Source organism: Macaca thibetana, chromosome 19 (assembly GCF_024542745.1).
Source record: "Macaca thibetana thibetana isolate TM-01 chromosome 19, ASM2454274v1, whole genome shotgun sequence".
In the NCBI taxonomy this organism is placed as follows: Eukaryota; Metazoa; Chordata; class Mammalia; order Primates; family Cercopithecidae; genus Macaca; species Macaca thibetana.
Window position 1 is genome coordinate 44,178,321 of NC_065596.1, and position 16,229 is coordinate 44,194,549.

A 16,229-nucleotide genomic window follows, 5' to 3' on the forward strand; every position below is an offset into this window, starting at 1 on the left:
ACTGTATGCTCCCAGCTCTCCCCACGGCATCACTTACGGCAGTTGGCTAGAGGTCTCCAGTTCCCAACTGAGATGCCAAGCTCCAGACAGGCCTGGGCATAGGCGCTGAGGCCACGGCACAGGCTGAGCCGCTCCCCACCGACCACACACAGGTCATATACACACTGCTCCAGGAAGGACCTGGGGTCCAGGGTGCCATGGCAGACAGCGAAGGGGCCATCAAGCTTGGTCAGCATGCCACAGAGTCTGTCGCCCTCATAGTGTTGGGCCTGGCCTGGGGTGCAGGCGGGACAGTTGTTCTGGCAGCCATCCTCACACAGGTAGTCCCCATCATCCAGCTTCCAGCTACTTGCGAACTCCACAGGGTCAGGAGCCAGAACCCCGTCAGGCAGGAGGAAGTCGTCTGCTGGGTCACCATTATAGTTGCCACACAGCCCGCACACCTGGTCTTGGAAGCGCGCGGGCAGGCTGAGTGCCAGCTGGCAGTCCCAGTCATAAGTGACCACCAGCCCAAAGACCAGCTCCACCACGGCCCGTGGTCCACTCTGGTACACACGCAGGCGGCCCTCGCTCAGGGAGACTGGCAGGCGGGAGCGCTGTTTGTCAACCTGCAGAGTGGGTGAGAAGGCGGTGGTCAGGCCCCTGTGCCATCTGGCCTCCAGCCCTCATCTCTGGGCCTCCCACCTGCTCCCCTGCTCTGGCTGCACTGGGACTCATTCTTTCTGCTACTGCCACCATCAGAGACCTTGCCTCTTGCAGTACCTGTGGCCTGAAATGTTCTTTCTGCAGCCGTGCATGTGACTCACTCCTGTACCTCCTATAAAATATTTGCTCAGTGAGGTGCCCCTCTGCCCAGTCACTGCACTGTCTGGGAAGTAAGCAGCACCTCTGCCCGGTCACTGAACCATCTGGGAGGTGAGGAGGGTCTCTGCCCGGTCACTGCACTGTCTGGGAAGTGAGGAGGGTCTCTGCCCAGTCACTGCACCATCTGGGAGGTGAGGAGGGCCTCTGCCCGGCCACCCCACCATCTGGGAGGTGAGGAGGGCCTCTGCCCGGTCACCCCACCATCTGGGAGGTGAGGAGGGCCTCTGCCCGGTCACTGCACCGTCTGGGAAGTGAGGAGGGCCTCTGCCTGGCCCCCGCCACTCCCCCCTCATCTGGGAAGTGGGGAGTGCCTCTGTCCGGCCGCCCCACTCTCTGGGAAGTGAGGAGCGCCTTTTCCTGGTCGCCCCACCGTCTGGGAAGTGAGGTGCGCCTCTGCCCAGCTGCCCACCGTCTGGGAAGTGAGGTGCGCCTCTGCCCAGCTGCTGTGTGACCCTCCAAGTGTGAAGTGACAACCTTGTGTGTGATCTTTCTACCCTCCCCAAGTTTGCATTTTCAACATTAAAGTCTACTTTTTAATTAACAGTTTTAAATTCGAGAATATATTTTAAATGTATTTGCTCGAATGTCACTGACTCAAGCCTTCCCTGACTGCCCTATTTTATTATTTTATTTTATTTTATTTTAGTTAGTTAGTTAGTTAGTTAGTTAGTTAGTTAGTTATAGAGATGAGATGTTGCTATGTTGCCCAGGCTGGTCTCAACTCCTGGCCTCAAACAATCCTCCTGCCTCAGCCTTCCAAAGTGCTGGAATTACAGGCATGACCCACGGGACTCAGCCTACAATCCATTTTAAATGGCAGTCTTGGGCCAGGTGCAGTGACTCACGCCTGTAATCCCAGCACTTTGGAAGGCTGAGGTGGGTGGATCACTTGATGTCAGGAGTTCGAGACCAGCCTGGTCAACATGGCAAAACCCTGTCTCTACTAAAAGCACAAAAATTAGCTGGGTGTGGTGGGGCACGCCTGTAATCCCAGCTACTCAGGTGGCTGAGGCAAGAGAATTGATTTAACTCAGGAGGTGGAGGCTGTAATGAGCCAAGATCATGCCAAACAGAGTGAGACTCTGTCAAAAAAAAAAAAAAAAGGCAGCCTCTCCCTACTCCATAACCTCCTTCCCTGCTTTCCTTTTTTTTTCTATAGCATCTGGCCTTCTAAAATATACTTCACAAATTGACCATGTTTATCATCTGTCTCACTCCATCAGAATGGCAGCTCCACAAAGACAGGGGTTTGGGTCTGCTTTGATCACTGCTTTATCCCCAATGCATAGAACAGGGCCTGGTGGAATCACAGGCACTCACTAAGCGAATTAAGTCACTGCTGCATTTAATAAACATTCACTGGGAACTCACTCTGTGCCTGGCCTTGGGCTAGGAGATCCTGCAAATACGAAGTTAACAGCGATAGCCCCAGGCCCTACCCTCATGGGTCTCCCAGTCCACTGGGAGAAAAAGACTCATCACCAGACAGTGGGAGCTCAGAGGGGTCAGGGCAGAGGTGGGAGAAGCACAGGTAGAAAAGTCAAGGCCAGGATCAGAAAGGCCCAGGCGGACAGGTCAGGGATGGGATAGGGAAGGTACATGCTGAGGGTTCAGAGCTGGGATAGTGGGGAGATAGGAGACCGTGAAAACCTAGATAAATGGCCAGATTTAACCTTGCTGGTCAGGGAAGGCTTCCCAGAGGAAAGAATAATTGTGCTGAGTCTTAAAGGACCAGTAAGAGAGAAAGCGCCAGGAAAACCGGGAGGGAGTAGGATATTCCCATTCAAATGTCCTGAGTGGACAGAGATCCTTGCCAGTCCATCTGGCTTGGTGTTATGGACTCAATATCTGTGTCTCCTGCAAAGCCCATATGTTGAAATCTTAACACCCAACATGATGGTATTAAGAGTTGGGGGAGGCCTTTGGGAGGTGATTAGGTCATGAGGGTGGCACCCTCACGAATGGGATTAGTGCCCTTATGACAGAGGCCTCAGAGAGCTCTCGGGTCCTCTTTCTACTGTGTGAGGATACAGGGAGAAGTAGGCCATTTGCAGTCTGGAGGAGCACCCTCACCCTCACCTGGCAGTGCTGGTGACCTCATCTTGGACTTCTAGCCTCCAGAACTATGAGAGACAAGGTTGTGTTGTTTGTAAGCCTCCTAGGCTCTGGTGTTATAGAAGCCTAAAATCTGACTAAGAACCAAGAGATAAAAACTATGTCTCTCTGTGCCCTGGGGCATCTTTTTTTTTTTTTTTTTTTGAGATGGAATCTTGCTCTGTCACCAAGGCTGGGCTGCAGTGGCACGATCTTGGCTCACTGCAACCTCTGCCTCCCAAGTTCAAGTGATTCCCCAACCTGGGATTACAGATGCCTGCCACCACGCCCAGCTAATTTTTGTATTTTTAGTAGAGATGGGGTTTCACCATGTTGGCCAGACTGGTCTTGAACTCCTGACCTCAAGTGATCTGCCCCTGCAATCCCCCACCCCTCAGCCTTCCAAAGTGTTGTGATTACAGGCATGAGCCACTGTGCCCAGCCTTTCATTTTTTTAATTAATTTTAAAAAATTTAAATTAGAGATGGGGTCTCACTATGTTGTCCACGCTGGTCTGGAGCTCCTGGCTCAAGCAATCCTCCCACCTCAGCCTCCCAAAGTGCTAGGATTATAGGTGTGAGCCACCGCACCCAGCCTGGGCATCGCTTTCTTACTCTTTCCTTCCACATTCTCTGAGCTGTGCCAGAGCTGTGACTTGAAGTGGAGAAAGTCTTAGCCAAGAGCATGGAATATGAAAAAAGGAGCCACAGGAGAGAGGACAGCACGAGCAATGGCCCAGAGGGAAGACAGAGCATTCACTCATTCCAGTTCCCAGCAAAGCCTCTGTGAGTCCCACTGCATGGCCTGCTCTGTGCCAGCTGGTGCTTTAGACACTGCAGTGATGGAGACAGCCATGGACCCATGCTCAGAGCTCTTAGTCCAGAATGGCTGCTCAAATCTGTCTCTCCTCTAAGTCCAGTGATCTCCATTTTAATTTTTCTATTTTTTTATTTATGTATTTTTTTAGACAGTTTTGCTCTGTCACCCAGCCTGGAGTGTAGTAGCAGCATCACAGCTCACTGCAGCCTCGACCTCCTGGGCTCAAGCCATCTTCCTGCCTCAGCCTCCCAAGTAGCTGGGACCACAGACAGGCACCACCACATCCAGTTATTATTTTTTTTTTTTTTTGGTAGAGATAGGGTCTCCCATTTTTAAATGACACAAATAATATTCGTTCATTACAGAAAACAGAAAATGCACATGAGCAAAAATGAGAAAAGGAAAATCACCCTGTAGGCACACACATACAAATGTATAGATCCTGTTGAGTTTTTTCCTACCTTTAGATATATTTACACTTAAAAAAAAGGACCATGCTGAAGTCACTATTTCATTAACCCCTCTCCTAACAATGTCTTGTGAGTATCCTACTATGATTCTGACAGTAGCTCTACACCTGACGGCTTTGTCAAGTCACTGACGTCTGTGAGGATCTGACAAAGAAAAAAGTAAGGCCGGGTGCGGTGGCTCCTGCCTGTAATCCCAACACTTTGGGAGGCCGAGGTGGGCAGATCACAAGGTCAGGAGATCAAGACCATCCTGGCTAACACAATGAAACCCCGGCTCTACTAAAAATACAAAAAAATTAGCCGGGCTTGGTGGCATGTGCCTGTAGTCCCAGCTACTCGGGAGGCTGAGGCAGGAGAATCACTTGAACCTGGGAGGCGGAGGTTGCAGTGAGCCGAGATCATGCCACTGCACTCCAGCCTGGGCAACAGAGCGAGACTCCGTCTCAAAAATAAAATAAAATAAAATACAAAGTAGTTTTTCAGAGAGAGGTACAAAATTCTGTATATAATTTCAAGGGATCTGAAGTCCACTTGAACTTGCGTTCAACGCTTCCAGGACTGAAGAACACCTACTTTCTTTTTTTTTTTTTGATATATATATATCAAAAAAATATTCATTGCCGTATTGTTTGTAATAGTGAACAATGTGTCCATCCACAGGGGACTGGTTGAATGAACTATGGTGTTCATATATATATAAAGAATTGTGCAGATGTTAAAAAAAGCACACCAACATGGCACATGTATACATATGTAACAAACCTGCACGTTGCACACATGTACCCTAGAATTTAAAGTATAATTTTAAAAAAATAAATAAAAATAAAAAGATAATAAAAAATAAATCAACCCACAAAAAAGGCTCCCTCTGCATTGACAGAGAAACTGTTCCAGAATGTATTGCTAAGTGCAAAAAGCAAAGTAGAGAACACAACATATATACACACATATATGTATACTTGTGTGTATATATGTATATATATGCAAAAATATATACTCTCTTTCTTTCTCTCTCTCTCTCTCTATGTATATATTTTTTGAGACAGAGTCTCACTCTGTCACCCAGGCTTGAGTGCAGTGGCGCAATCTTGGCTCACTACAACCTCCGCCTCCTAGGTTCAAGCGATTCTCCTGCCTCAGCTTCCCAAGTAGCTGGAATTACAGGCATGTGCCACCACTCCCAGCTAATTTTTGTACTCTTACTAGAGATAGGGTTTTGCCATGTTGGCAAGGTTGGTCTCTAACTCCTGATCTCAAGTGATCCACCTGCCTAGGCCTCCCAAAGTGCTGGTATTATAGGCATGAGCCACTGCGCCCAGCCCTGAAGTTATTGAACAGCAAAACTAATCTATGCTGGAAAAAAAAAAAAATCAGAACTGTGATCATCTCTAGGGATAGGTTGGGGACTGTTTGGTAAGGCACATGAGGGAATTTCCCCAGGTGATGAAAATATTATATATCTTAATGGGCAATTTGGTTACACATTTGCCAAAGGTGAACTATATAGTTAAGATTTGTGATTTTTATTATGTATAAATTTCATCTCCAAAATCAGCCAAAAGAAGTGTGAAAATATTGTATTCTAGTTAATGACATGGTGAAGTCTTTTGGGTGATATGTACTGATGTGTGGAACTTTGAAGTGCATAAAAAATAAGAGAGATTGTGGAATGGACAGAGGGAGGAACCGATGGATCAGTGTGTGATCAATCAAGAAGAGTACAGTGTTTAGAATCTAGATGATTGGCACCTGTAATCCCAGCACTTTGGGAGGCTGAGGCAGGTGGATCAGTTGAGGCCAGGAGTTCCAGATCAGCCTGGTCAACATGGTGAAACCCTTCTCTACAAAAATACAAAAATTAGCTGGGCATGGTGGCACATGCCTGTCATCCCAGCTACTTGGGAGGCTGAGGCAGGAGAATCGCTTGAACCTGAACCTAACACTGCACTCCATCCTGGGTGACAGAGCAAGACTCTGTCTCAAAAAAAAAAAAAAAGAAAAAAAAGAAAGAAAGAAAAAGAAAAAATTAAAGAAGAAAGAAAGAAAAATCTAGGTGATTGGCATGTGAGCATTCACCGTATAAGAATTTCAACTGTGGACATTTTAACATTTTCATAATAACATGGCGAGGCCGGGCGCGGTGGCTCAAGCCTGTAATCCCAGCACTTTGGGAGGCCGAGACGGGCGGATCACGAGGTCAGGAGATCGAGACCATCCTGGCTAACACGGTGAAACCCCGTCTCTACTAAAAACAAAATACAAAAAACTAGCCGGGCGTGGTGGCAGGCGCCTGTAGTCCCAGCTACTCGGGAGGCTGAGCCAGGAGAATGGCGTAAACCCGGGAGGCGGAGCTTGCAGTGAGCTGAGATCCGGCCACTGCACTCCAGCCTGGGCGACAGAGCGAGACTCCGTCTCAAAAAAAAAACAAAAAACAAACAAACAAAAAAAAAACACGGCGAGAAAAAAGGAAGTAATTGCGCTAGGCTGCTGTTATTCATATGAACTGAGTAGAAATGCATTTACCAGAGTCAGGACAGCTGAGAGATTAAGAACAGGGACTCCACAGCCTGCATGCCTGTGCCCTTAGCTCCAATTCTTACTAGCTCTGAGGCCTCGGGAAGTCACTAGCCTATCTCAACCTGTTTCCCAGTCTGAACATGCTCATAATAATAAGGCCTGCTGCACAGAGTTTGTGAGCATTAAATGAATTAAGATGAGAAAATTCCTAAGAAACATATCTGGTCCACAGCAGGTGCTCATTAAATTTAGTTATTTGGTCAATATAAATCCCTCGTTGTTGGATATTTAATTTCCTTTCTAACTAGGACAGAATTTTTTCTTCGTTTGCTTTTGTTTTATGCTATTATAAACCATGTTGGCGTTATTTTTCCCCCGAATCCTGTCTCTGAATATCCTTAAAATTTCCAGATGTGGGATGACTGGAGGGCAGGGTTCTAAGGTCCTGCTACTGATTTTCAAATCCCCCTCTCCACCCTCCAAGTCCCTACAAAGGACTCAAACTCATCCTTTTTTATGGCTGCATAGTATTCCATGGTGTATATGTGCCCACATTTTCTTAATCCAATCTGTCACTGATGGACATTTGGGTTGATTCCAAGTCTTTGCTATTGTGAATAGTGCTGCAATAAACATACGTGTGCATGTGTCTTTATAGCAGCATAATTTGATTTTCAAATCCCCCTCTCCACCCTCCAACCCCATGGCCCGTTTCTCTGCACCCTGGGTTGAGGTTGGCCAATTGGGCTTTGCCTCCGCTTTCGGACCCGCAGCTCATGGATGTTAACCCCCAGAAGCCTCCGGGTACTCACTAGGACGAAGCCAACTTCCCCGCGGGTCAGCGACACGGAGTGGCTGTAGGCGTGCACAGTGACAAGGCCCACGTAGGAGACGCGGCGGCTGCCCCGGTGCTCGTTCTTGGCCTCCACGCTGAAGGCAGGCAGGGTCTCGTCGTCGCCGCACAGCTCCGCCATCGTGTACGAACAGGTGCCCATCATGTCGTAGCGACGGCCGTCGAAGGTGGTGTAATGGGGGTCGCCCTGGGCGCGACAGACAGCGGTGGACTCCACCACACACTTGGCCTTCCCGCCTGCCACCTGGCAGCGCTGCCCAGCTGCGCACTGCACGCCTTCGCAGGAGGGCTTCGCTGGGGGCACCACAGCTGGGGAGGGTAGGGAACAGTGAAAAGAGAGAATCAGAAGTGTCTGCGGGGTTTGGAAATTCCAGCACTTTGGGAGGCCGAAGCGGGCGGATCACTTGAGGTCAGGGGTTCCAGACCAGCCTGCCCAACATGGTGAAACCCCATCTCCATTAAAAATACAAAAATTAGCAGAGCGTGGTGGCACATGCCTGTAATCCCAGCTACTTGAGAGGCCGAGGCAGGAGAATCGCTTGAACCCAGGAGGCAGAGGCTGCAGTGAGCTGAGATGGCACCACTGCACTCCAGCCTGGGTGACAGAGGGAGACTCTGTCTCACAAAAAAAGGAAGAAGGAAGAAGAAAGAAGAAGAGGAAGAAGAAGAAGAAAAGAAGAAGAAAGAAGGAGGAAGAAGAAGAAGGAGGAGGAGGAGGAGGGAAGAGGAAGGGAAGGGGAGGGAGGAGGGGGAAGGGGAGAGGGGGAAAAGGGGGGGGGGGGGGAAAAGGGGAGGGGGAGGAGAGAGGGGGGGGGGGAGGAGAGGGGGGAGAAGGAAGAGGGAGAAGAGGAAGGAGGAGGTGGAGAAGGAGGGGGGGGGAAGGAGGAGGGGCAAGGAGGGGGGGAAGGAGGGGGGGAGGAGGGGGGGGGGGGGGGGGAGGAGGGGGGGGGGAGGGGGGAGAGGGGGGGGGGGGGGGGGGGAGGGGAGGAGGGGGGAGGAGGAGGAGGGGGAGGAGGAGGGGGAGGAGGAGGGGGAGGAGGAAGAGGAGGAGGGGGAGGAGGAGGGAGGAGGGGAGGAGGGGGAGGAGGGGGAGGAGAGGGGAGAAGGAGGAGAGGAGGAGGGGGAGGAGGAGAGGGGAGGAGGAGGGGGAGGAGGAGGGGGAGGAGGGGGGGAGGAGGAGGGGGAGGAGGAGGGGGTAGGAGAGGGGAGGAGAGGGGAGGAGAGGGGAGGAGAGGGGAGGAGGGGAGGAGGAGGAGGGGGAGGAGGGGGAGGAGGAGGAGGGGGAGGAGGAGGGGGGGAGGGGGGGGAGGAGGGGGAGGGGGAGGAGGAGGAGGGGGAGGAGGAGGAGGGGGGAGGGGGAGGGGGAGGAGGGGGAGGAGGGGAGGGGAGGGGGGGGGGGGAGGAGGGGGGGAGGAGGAGGGGGAGGAGGAGGAGAAGGAGGGGGGAGGTGGAGGAGAAGGAGAAGAAGGAGGGGAGGAGGAGGAGGAGGAGAAGGGAAGAAGAAGGAAGAAGCCTGCCTCAGGCCTCAGAGGGAGGCATCCTGGAGTCCACTTTGCCTGGAAAGCTTGAGCAGTTCGCTCACAACTGCCCAGTTTTGCCCATTTTAAAGGTGGGGAAACCAAGGTCTGGAACCCCACAGGGAGAGAGTTGCTCAGCCCTCTCTGAAAGTCCCAGGTTTTCTGATTCTCTAGTTTAACACAGAGCAGCCTAGAAGAAGGGAAGGCAGTTAAGTAAGAAAAGGCAGAAACAGTCATTAAAATGTTTTTTTTTTTTTTTTTTTTTTTTTTTTTTTTTTTTTTGAGACGGAGTCTCGCTCTGTCGCCGAGACTGGAGTGCAGTGGCCAGATCTCGGCTCACTGCAAGCTCCGCCTCCTGGGTTTTTACGCCATTCTCCTGACTCAGCCTCCCGAGTAGCTGGGACTACAGACGCTCGCCACCTCGCCTGGCTATTTTTTTGTATTTTTTACTAGAGACGGGGTTTCACCGGGTTAGCCAGGATGGTCTTGATCTCCTGACCTCGTGATCCGCCCGTCTTGGCCTCCCAAAGTGCTGGGATTACAGGCTTGAGCCACCGCGCCCGGCCTAAAATGTTATTTTGTGTTTTTCTCTCCCCCTTTTCCCCTCTTCCCTACCTTCCCTCCAGGGTCAAAAAAAGCTAAGGGATTATTTATTTATTTATTTATTTTTATTTTTTGAGAGGGAGTCTCACTCTGTCTCCCAGGCTGAGTGCAGTGGCCCAATCTTGGCTCACTGCAAGCTCTGCCTCCCGGGGTCACGCCATTCTCCTGCCTCAGCCTCTCTAGTAGCTGGGACTACAGGAGCCCGCTACCACGCCCAGCAAATTTTTTTGTATTTTTTGTATTTTTAGTAGAGAAGGGGTTTCACTGTGTTAGCCAAGATGGTCTCGATCTCCTGACCTCGTGATCCGCCCGCCTCGGCCTCCCAAAGTGCTGGGATTACAGGCGTGAGCCACGGCGCCCGGCTGAGCTAAGGGATTTTTTTAAGGACAGAAAATGGAAGGATGTTGCGGAGAAGGGAAGTGAGGGGAGGACAACCAGGATCCCGAAAGCCACAGAGGAGCAGGTGGGTGGAAAACGGTCACCAGGTGGACAGGACCAGGGGATATTTCCCATCACTCACTCCGACCGCAATCAGCTGCTGTTGCGTAGCCTGTAGCTTTGGCCAGCCCGAAGGTGAGCAGCCCGAAGTTGGTGGTGGCCTCTGCCGTGTGGATCGTGTCAGCCGTGCCGAGCTCCACTTCAGCATACGAGAACTCACTGCCTGGCATAGCCGCCCAGGTGAGCTTGGCCCCCACTGCATGCCCATCTATGGTCAGCCCGCTGATAGCCTTTGTCTGTGCCACCACCAGGGCCACGCCCTCAGAGCCTGGTACACTCTTGACCACATAGGCAGGGCAGTAGGCCGCCACATCTGGGATCAGGACCAGGTAGGGGTCATAAGTCACTTCATTCCTTATGGCACCTGTGCCAAACAGCAGGACCTGGATGCCCACATTTGCAGACAGGTAGAGTGGCCGGGATGGCCGAACCTCAAACTCTACCACATCACCTGCCTGGAGCCCACGGGAGCCAGTGATACCCCCATGGTTATAGGTCAGCTTTGTGGTCTGGCTGGCCATGACAAAGGCCAAATCATAGCGGGACTGGGAGGACAGCGTGGGTACTACATAGTGGGTGCCCCAGGCAGATGTGGGTAGCAGCTGCTCGACCACATGGTTACAGGTCGTATGTTTCTGGGCACAGCTGTGGCCAGAGAGGACAGCCACGGGGCTACTAGCTGTGACCTTTGACCCCGAGAGATCCAGTGAGCTCTGTAGCTGGGCCACATTGTAGGGCTCTAGAGTCACACTTAGGACATCGCCAGCTGGATAGAACTTGCCATTGAATGTCACTGACCCCTTCAGCGTGACACTGACCGAGGCACCTGTGGCACCGGCCACCACGGCAAACTCCTTGACATTCCTGGCTGAGGTGCCGGGGGGTGTGAGCACAAAGTACTCGGTGCCCAGGGCCTGGATGGGCCGCAGCAGTGTCAGCTCCGCGGTGTCGGGCTTGGCATTTAGTGCCTGCACAGAGATAGCATGGTCAGAGTGGACCACCACCGCGTGCTGGAAGATCTTGCTGCCTATCATCTCAGCCTTGGCACTCATGTTGACCATGACTGACTCCCCGGGCCTCACTGTGACGTTGTGTGAGGTTTTGTCTGCCTGGCTGAGGATGAAGACAGAAGCAGGGCTCTCTGACAGACTGGAGATAAGGAGGCGGGGGTAGGCCTTGCTGTAGGCCAGCTGATAGTTCTGCAGGAAGGCTGTGAGGAATTCGTTCCTGCCAGTGTTCTTGAGGTCCACTGAAGCCTCCTGGGTCAATCCTGGTTGAGAAAATACAGTTGTGAGTCCACTTATCCAATCCTCCTCACCTTTTGCTCTACACCCAGAAACATGTTGAAATATTAACTTGGGCTTTTCTTTCCCGCTTTGCTTTCCTTTCTTCTGATTCATGCAGCATTCGTCTACAAGCCTTGCTGGCTTTTGTTTTTCAAAAATCTAAACACCTTAGACAGGGCCCTCAAACTCAAATGCTGATGGGGCCAGGCAAGAAATATAAATGTGTGGAACAGTCCCGGAGGGGCGACTGTGGAACTGGAGCACTCCTACACCATCTAAAGTGGGTTGTTGCTTATGCAAATCAATCAGTGTGATACATCTTATCAACAGAATAAAGGACAAGAACTATATGATCACTTCAATTGAGCCAGAAAAGCATTTGATAAAATTTAACATCCTTTCATGATAAAAATTCTCAAGAAAGTGGATATGGAAGAAACACACCCCAACATGGTAAAAGCCATGTACAACAGACCCACAGCTGGTATCATACTGAATGGGGAAAAACCAAAAGCCTTTGCTCCAAGATCTGGAACACAACAAGGATGTCCACTTTCACCACTATTCTTCAACATATTATTGTTAGTCCTAGCTAAACCTCTTAGACAATAGAAAAAAATAAAGGGTATCCAAACTGGAAAAAGAGAGGTCAAATTATCTTTGTTTGCAGATGATATAATCTTATATTTAGAAAAACCTAAAGACAGCTGGGCTTGGTGGCTCACGCCTATAATCCCAGCACTTTAGGAGGCTGAGGTGGGCAGATCACCTGAGGTCGGGAGTTCAAGACCAGCCTGGCCAACATGGTGAAACCCAGTCTCTACTAAAAAAATACAAAAATTAGCTGGGTGTAGTTGCACGCGCCTATTGTCCCAGCTACTCGGTAGGCTGAGGCAGGAGAATCGCTTGAACCTGGGAGGCGGAGATGGCGGTGAGCCGAGATCATGCCACCGCACTCCAGCCTGGATGACACAGCAAGACTCTGTCTCAAAACAAAACAAAGCAAAACAAAAAACAACTTTGTCCAGGTACAGTGGCTCAAGCCTATAATCCCAGCACTTTGGGAGGCCGAAGTGGGCAGATCAAGAGGTTAAGAGATTGAGACCATCCTAGCCAACATGGTGAAACCTGTCTCTATTAAAAATACAAAAAAAAAAAAAAAAAAAAAAAATTAGCCTGGCATGGTGGCAGACACCTGTAATCCCAGCTACTCAGGAGGTTGAGGCAGAAGAATCACTTGAACCTGGGAGGCGGAGATGGCGGTAAGCCGAGATTGCACCATTGCACTCCAGCCTGGGCAATAAGAGCAAAACTCCGTATCAAAAAAAAAAAAAAAAAAAAAAAAGAAAAGAAAAGAAAAAGAGAAACACATTCATCAAGAAGCTATTAGAACTGATAAACAAATTCACTAAACTTGCAGGATACAAAATCAACATACAAAAATCAGTAGCATTTCTATATGCTAACAGCAAACAATCTGAAAAAAAAAAAAGGAAAGTAATCCCATTTATGATAGCTACAAATAAAATAAAACACCTAGGAATAAACCAAAGAAATGAAACATCTCTACAATTAAAACTATACAACAGTAATGAAAGAAATGGAAGAAGACACACACCAAAAAAAAATGGAAAGATATTCCATGTTCATGGATTGGAAGGCGCAATATTGTTAAAATGTCCAGACTACCCAAAGCAATCTACAGATTCAGTGCAATCCCTATAAAAATACCAGTGACATTCTTCACAGAACTAGAAGACTAATCCCAAAATTTATGTGGAAACATGAAATACCCAGAATAGCCAACGCCATCCTGAGCATAAAGAACAAAACTGGAGGAATCATATTACCTGACTTCACATTATACTACAAAACTATAGTAACCAAAACAGTGTGGTACTGGCATAAGAACAAACACATGGACCAGTGAAAAAGAATATAGAACACAGAAACAAATCTACCCACCTACAGTGAATTCATTTTTGACAAAGATCCCAAGAACATACACTGTGGGATATCCAGTTTTCCCAGCACCATTTATCTTCAATAAAATAAAGGTGGCATGTACCTGTAATCCCAGCTACTCGGGAAGCTGAGGATTTATCTTCAATAAATGGTGCTGGGAAAACTGTATATCCATATGCAGAAGAGTGAAACTAGACCCCTATCTCTCACCATATACAACAATCAAATCAGAATGGATTAAAGACTTAAATCTAAGACCTCAGACTATGAAACTACTACAAGAAGACATTTGGGAAACTCTCCAGTTCATTGGTCTGGGCAAAAATTTATTGAGTAATACATCAAAAGCACAGGCAACCAAAGAAAAATGGACAAATGGGATCACATCAGCCTAAAAAGCTTCTGCTCAGCAAAGGAAACAATCCACAAAGTGAAGACACAACGGACAGAATGGGAGAAAATATTTACAACCCATCGAGCTAAAGCAATTAGACAAGAGAAAGAAATAAAGACATTCAAATTGTAAAAACAAAACAAACAAAAAAGAAGTCAAATTAACCTTGTTTGCAGATGATATAATCTTATATTTTAAAAAAAACCTAAAGACTCCATCAAAAAGCTATTAGAACTGATAAATTCACTAAATTTGCAGGATACAATATCAACATACAAAAATCAGTAGCCTTTCTATATGGTACTGACAAGGGATTAATAACCAGAATATAAAAGGAGCTCAAACAATAGGAAAATAATCAAATAATCTGGTGTGTGTGTGTGTGTGTGTGTGTGTCTCTGAGATGGGGTCTTGCTCTGTCACCCAGGCTGGACTGCAGTGGCACGATCTCAGCTCACTGCAACCTCTGCCTCCTGGGTTCAAGTGATTCTCTTGCCTCAGCCTCCCAAGTAGGTGGGATTACAGGCATGTGCCACCATGCCTGGCTAATTTTTGTACTTTTAGTAGAGACAGGGTTTCACCATGTTGGCCAGGTTGCTCTCAAACTCCTGACCTCAAGTGATCCATCTGCCTCGGCCTCCCAAAGTGATGGGATTAGAGGTGTGAGCCACCACGCCCAAATTAATCTGATTTAAAAATGGGCAAAAGATCTAAACAGACATTTCTCAAAGAAGACATACACATGGCCAGCAGGTATATCAAAAAATGCTCAACATCACTAATCATCAGAGGAATGCAAATTAAAGCTACAATGAGATACCATCTCACTCGTGTTAAAATGGCTTTTATCCTAAAGAAAGGCAATAATGAATGCTGGTAAGCATGTGGAGAAAAGGAACCCTCTTACACTGCTGGTGGGACTGTAAATCACTACAGTCACTATCGATAATAGTATGAAGGTTTCTCAGAAAACTAAAACCAGAACTACTGCATGATCCAGAAGTTCCTTTCCTTCCAAGACAGGAAGTCAGTAGATCCAAGAGACATCTGCTTTCCCATGTTTATTGCAGCACTATTCACAATAGCCAAGACATGGAATCAACCTAAGTGTCCATCAACAGATGAAAGGATAAAGGAAATTTAGTACACACAAACAATGGAGAATCATTCCGCCATAAAAAAAGAATGAGATCACCCCGCACAGTGGCTCACACCTATAATCCCAGCACTTTGGGAGGCCGAGGCAGGTGGATCACTTGAGGTAAGGAGTTCGAGAGCAGCCTGGCCAACATGGTGAAACCCTGTCTCTACTAAAAATACAAAAATTAGCCAGGAATGGTGGCGTGTACCTGTAATCCCAGCTACTCGGGAGGCTGAGGCACGAGAATCGCTTGGACCTGGGAGGCGGAGGTTGCAGTGAGCCGAGAAAGCACCACTGTACTCCAGCCTGGGTGACAGCGTGAGACTCGGTCTCAAACAAACAAACAAAAAAAAACAAAAAAAAGGAATGAGATTCTGTCATTTGCAACAACATGGATGGAACTGGAGGACATTATGTTAAGTGAAATAAGCCAGCGCAGAAAGACAAATTTCACATGTTCTCACTCATGTATGAGAGTTTAAAAATTTTAACTGATGAACTCATAGAAATAGAGAGTGAAGGCTGACTCTCTTTTCGGACTCAGCCCGCCTGCACCCAGGTGAAATAAACAGCCTTGTTGCTCACACAAAGCCTGTTTGGTAGTCTCTTCACACGGACACGTGAAACATTTGGTGCTGAAGACCCCGGTCAGCGGGACTCCTTCGGGAGACTAGTCCGCTGTCCTCATCCTCTCTCCGTGAAGAGATCCACCTACGACCTCGGGTCCTCAGACCAACCATTTCAAGGAACATCTCACTGATTTTAAATCGGGTAAGCGGCCTCTTTTTACTCTCTTCTCCAGCCTCTCTCACTATCCCTCAACCTCTTTCTCCTTTCAATCTTGGCGCCACCCTTCAATCTCTTCCATCTCTTAATTTCAATTCCTTTCATTTTCTGGTAGAGACAAAGGAGACACATCTTATCCGTGGCCCCAAAACTCCGCTGCCGGTCACAGACTCCGGAAGGCAGCCTTCCCTTTGTATTTAATCATTGCGGGGACGCCTCTCTGATTATTCACCCACTTTCCATTGGTGTCTGATCTCCGTGGGGATGCCTGCCTTGATCATTTACCCACGTTCCCTTGGTGGCAAGTCAACTGCGGGGACACCTGCTTTGGCTGCTCACCCACGTTGCAGCCCAGGGCTGCTCCCCACCCCCTTCTCCGTGTCTCTACCCTTCTCTTTAAACTTGCCTCCTTCACTATGGGC

The 16,229-nt window shown here is 48.8% G+C and overlaps 2 protein-coding genes across 2 annotated transcripts in view; one reads left to right on the top strand and one right to left on the bottom strand.

Moving 5' to 3' along the window:
• The window catches only part of PSMC4 (proteasome 26S subunit, ATPase 4), a 227,474-nt gene that overhangs the window by 161,014 nt on the left and 50,231 nt on the right, over positions 1 to 16,229 (top strand). The window lies entirely within an intron of this gene.
• FCGBP (Fc gamma binding protein) overlaps positions 1 to 16,229 on the bottom strand; it is a 94,903-nt gene that overhangs the window by 70,739 nt on the left and 7,935 nt on the right. Inside the window, 3 exon segments of the mRNA XM_050769390.1 lie at positions 38 to 608; positions 7,577 to 7,926; positions 10,258 to 11,505. Coding sequence (XP_050625347.1) covers positions 38 to 608; positions 7,577 to 7,926; positions 10,258 to 11,505 — 2,169 coding nt within the window.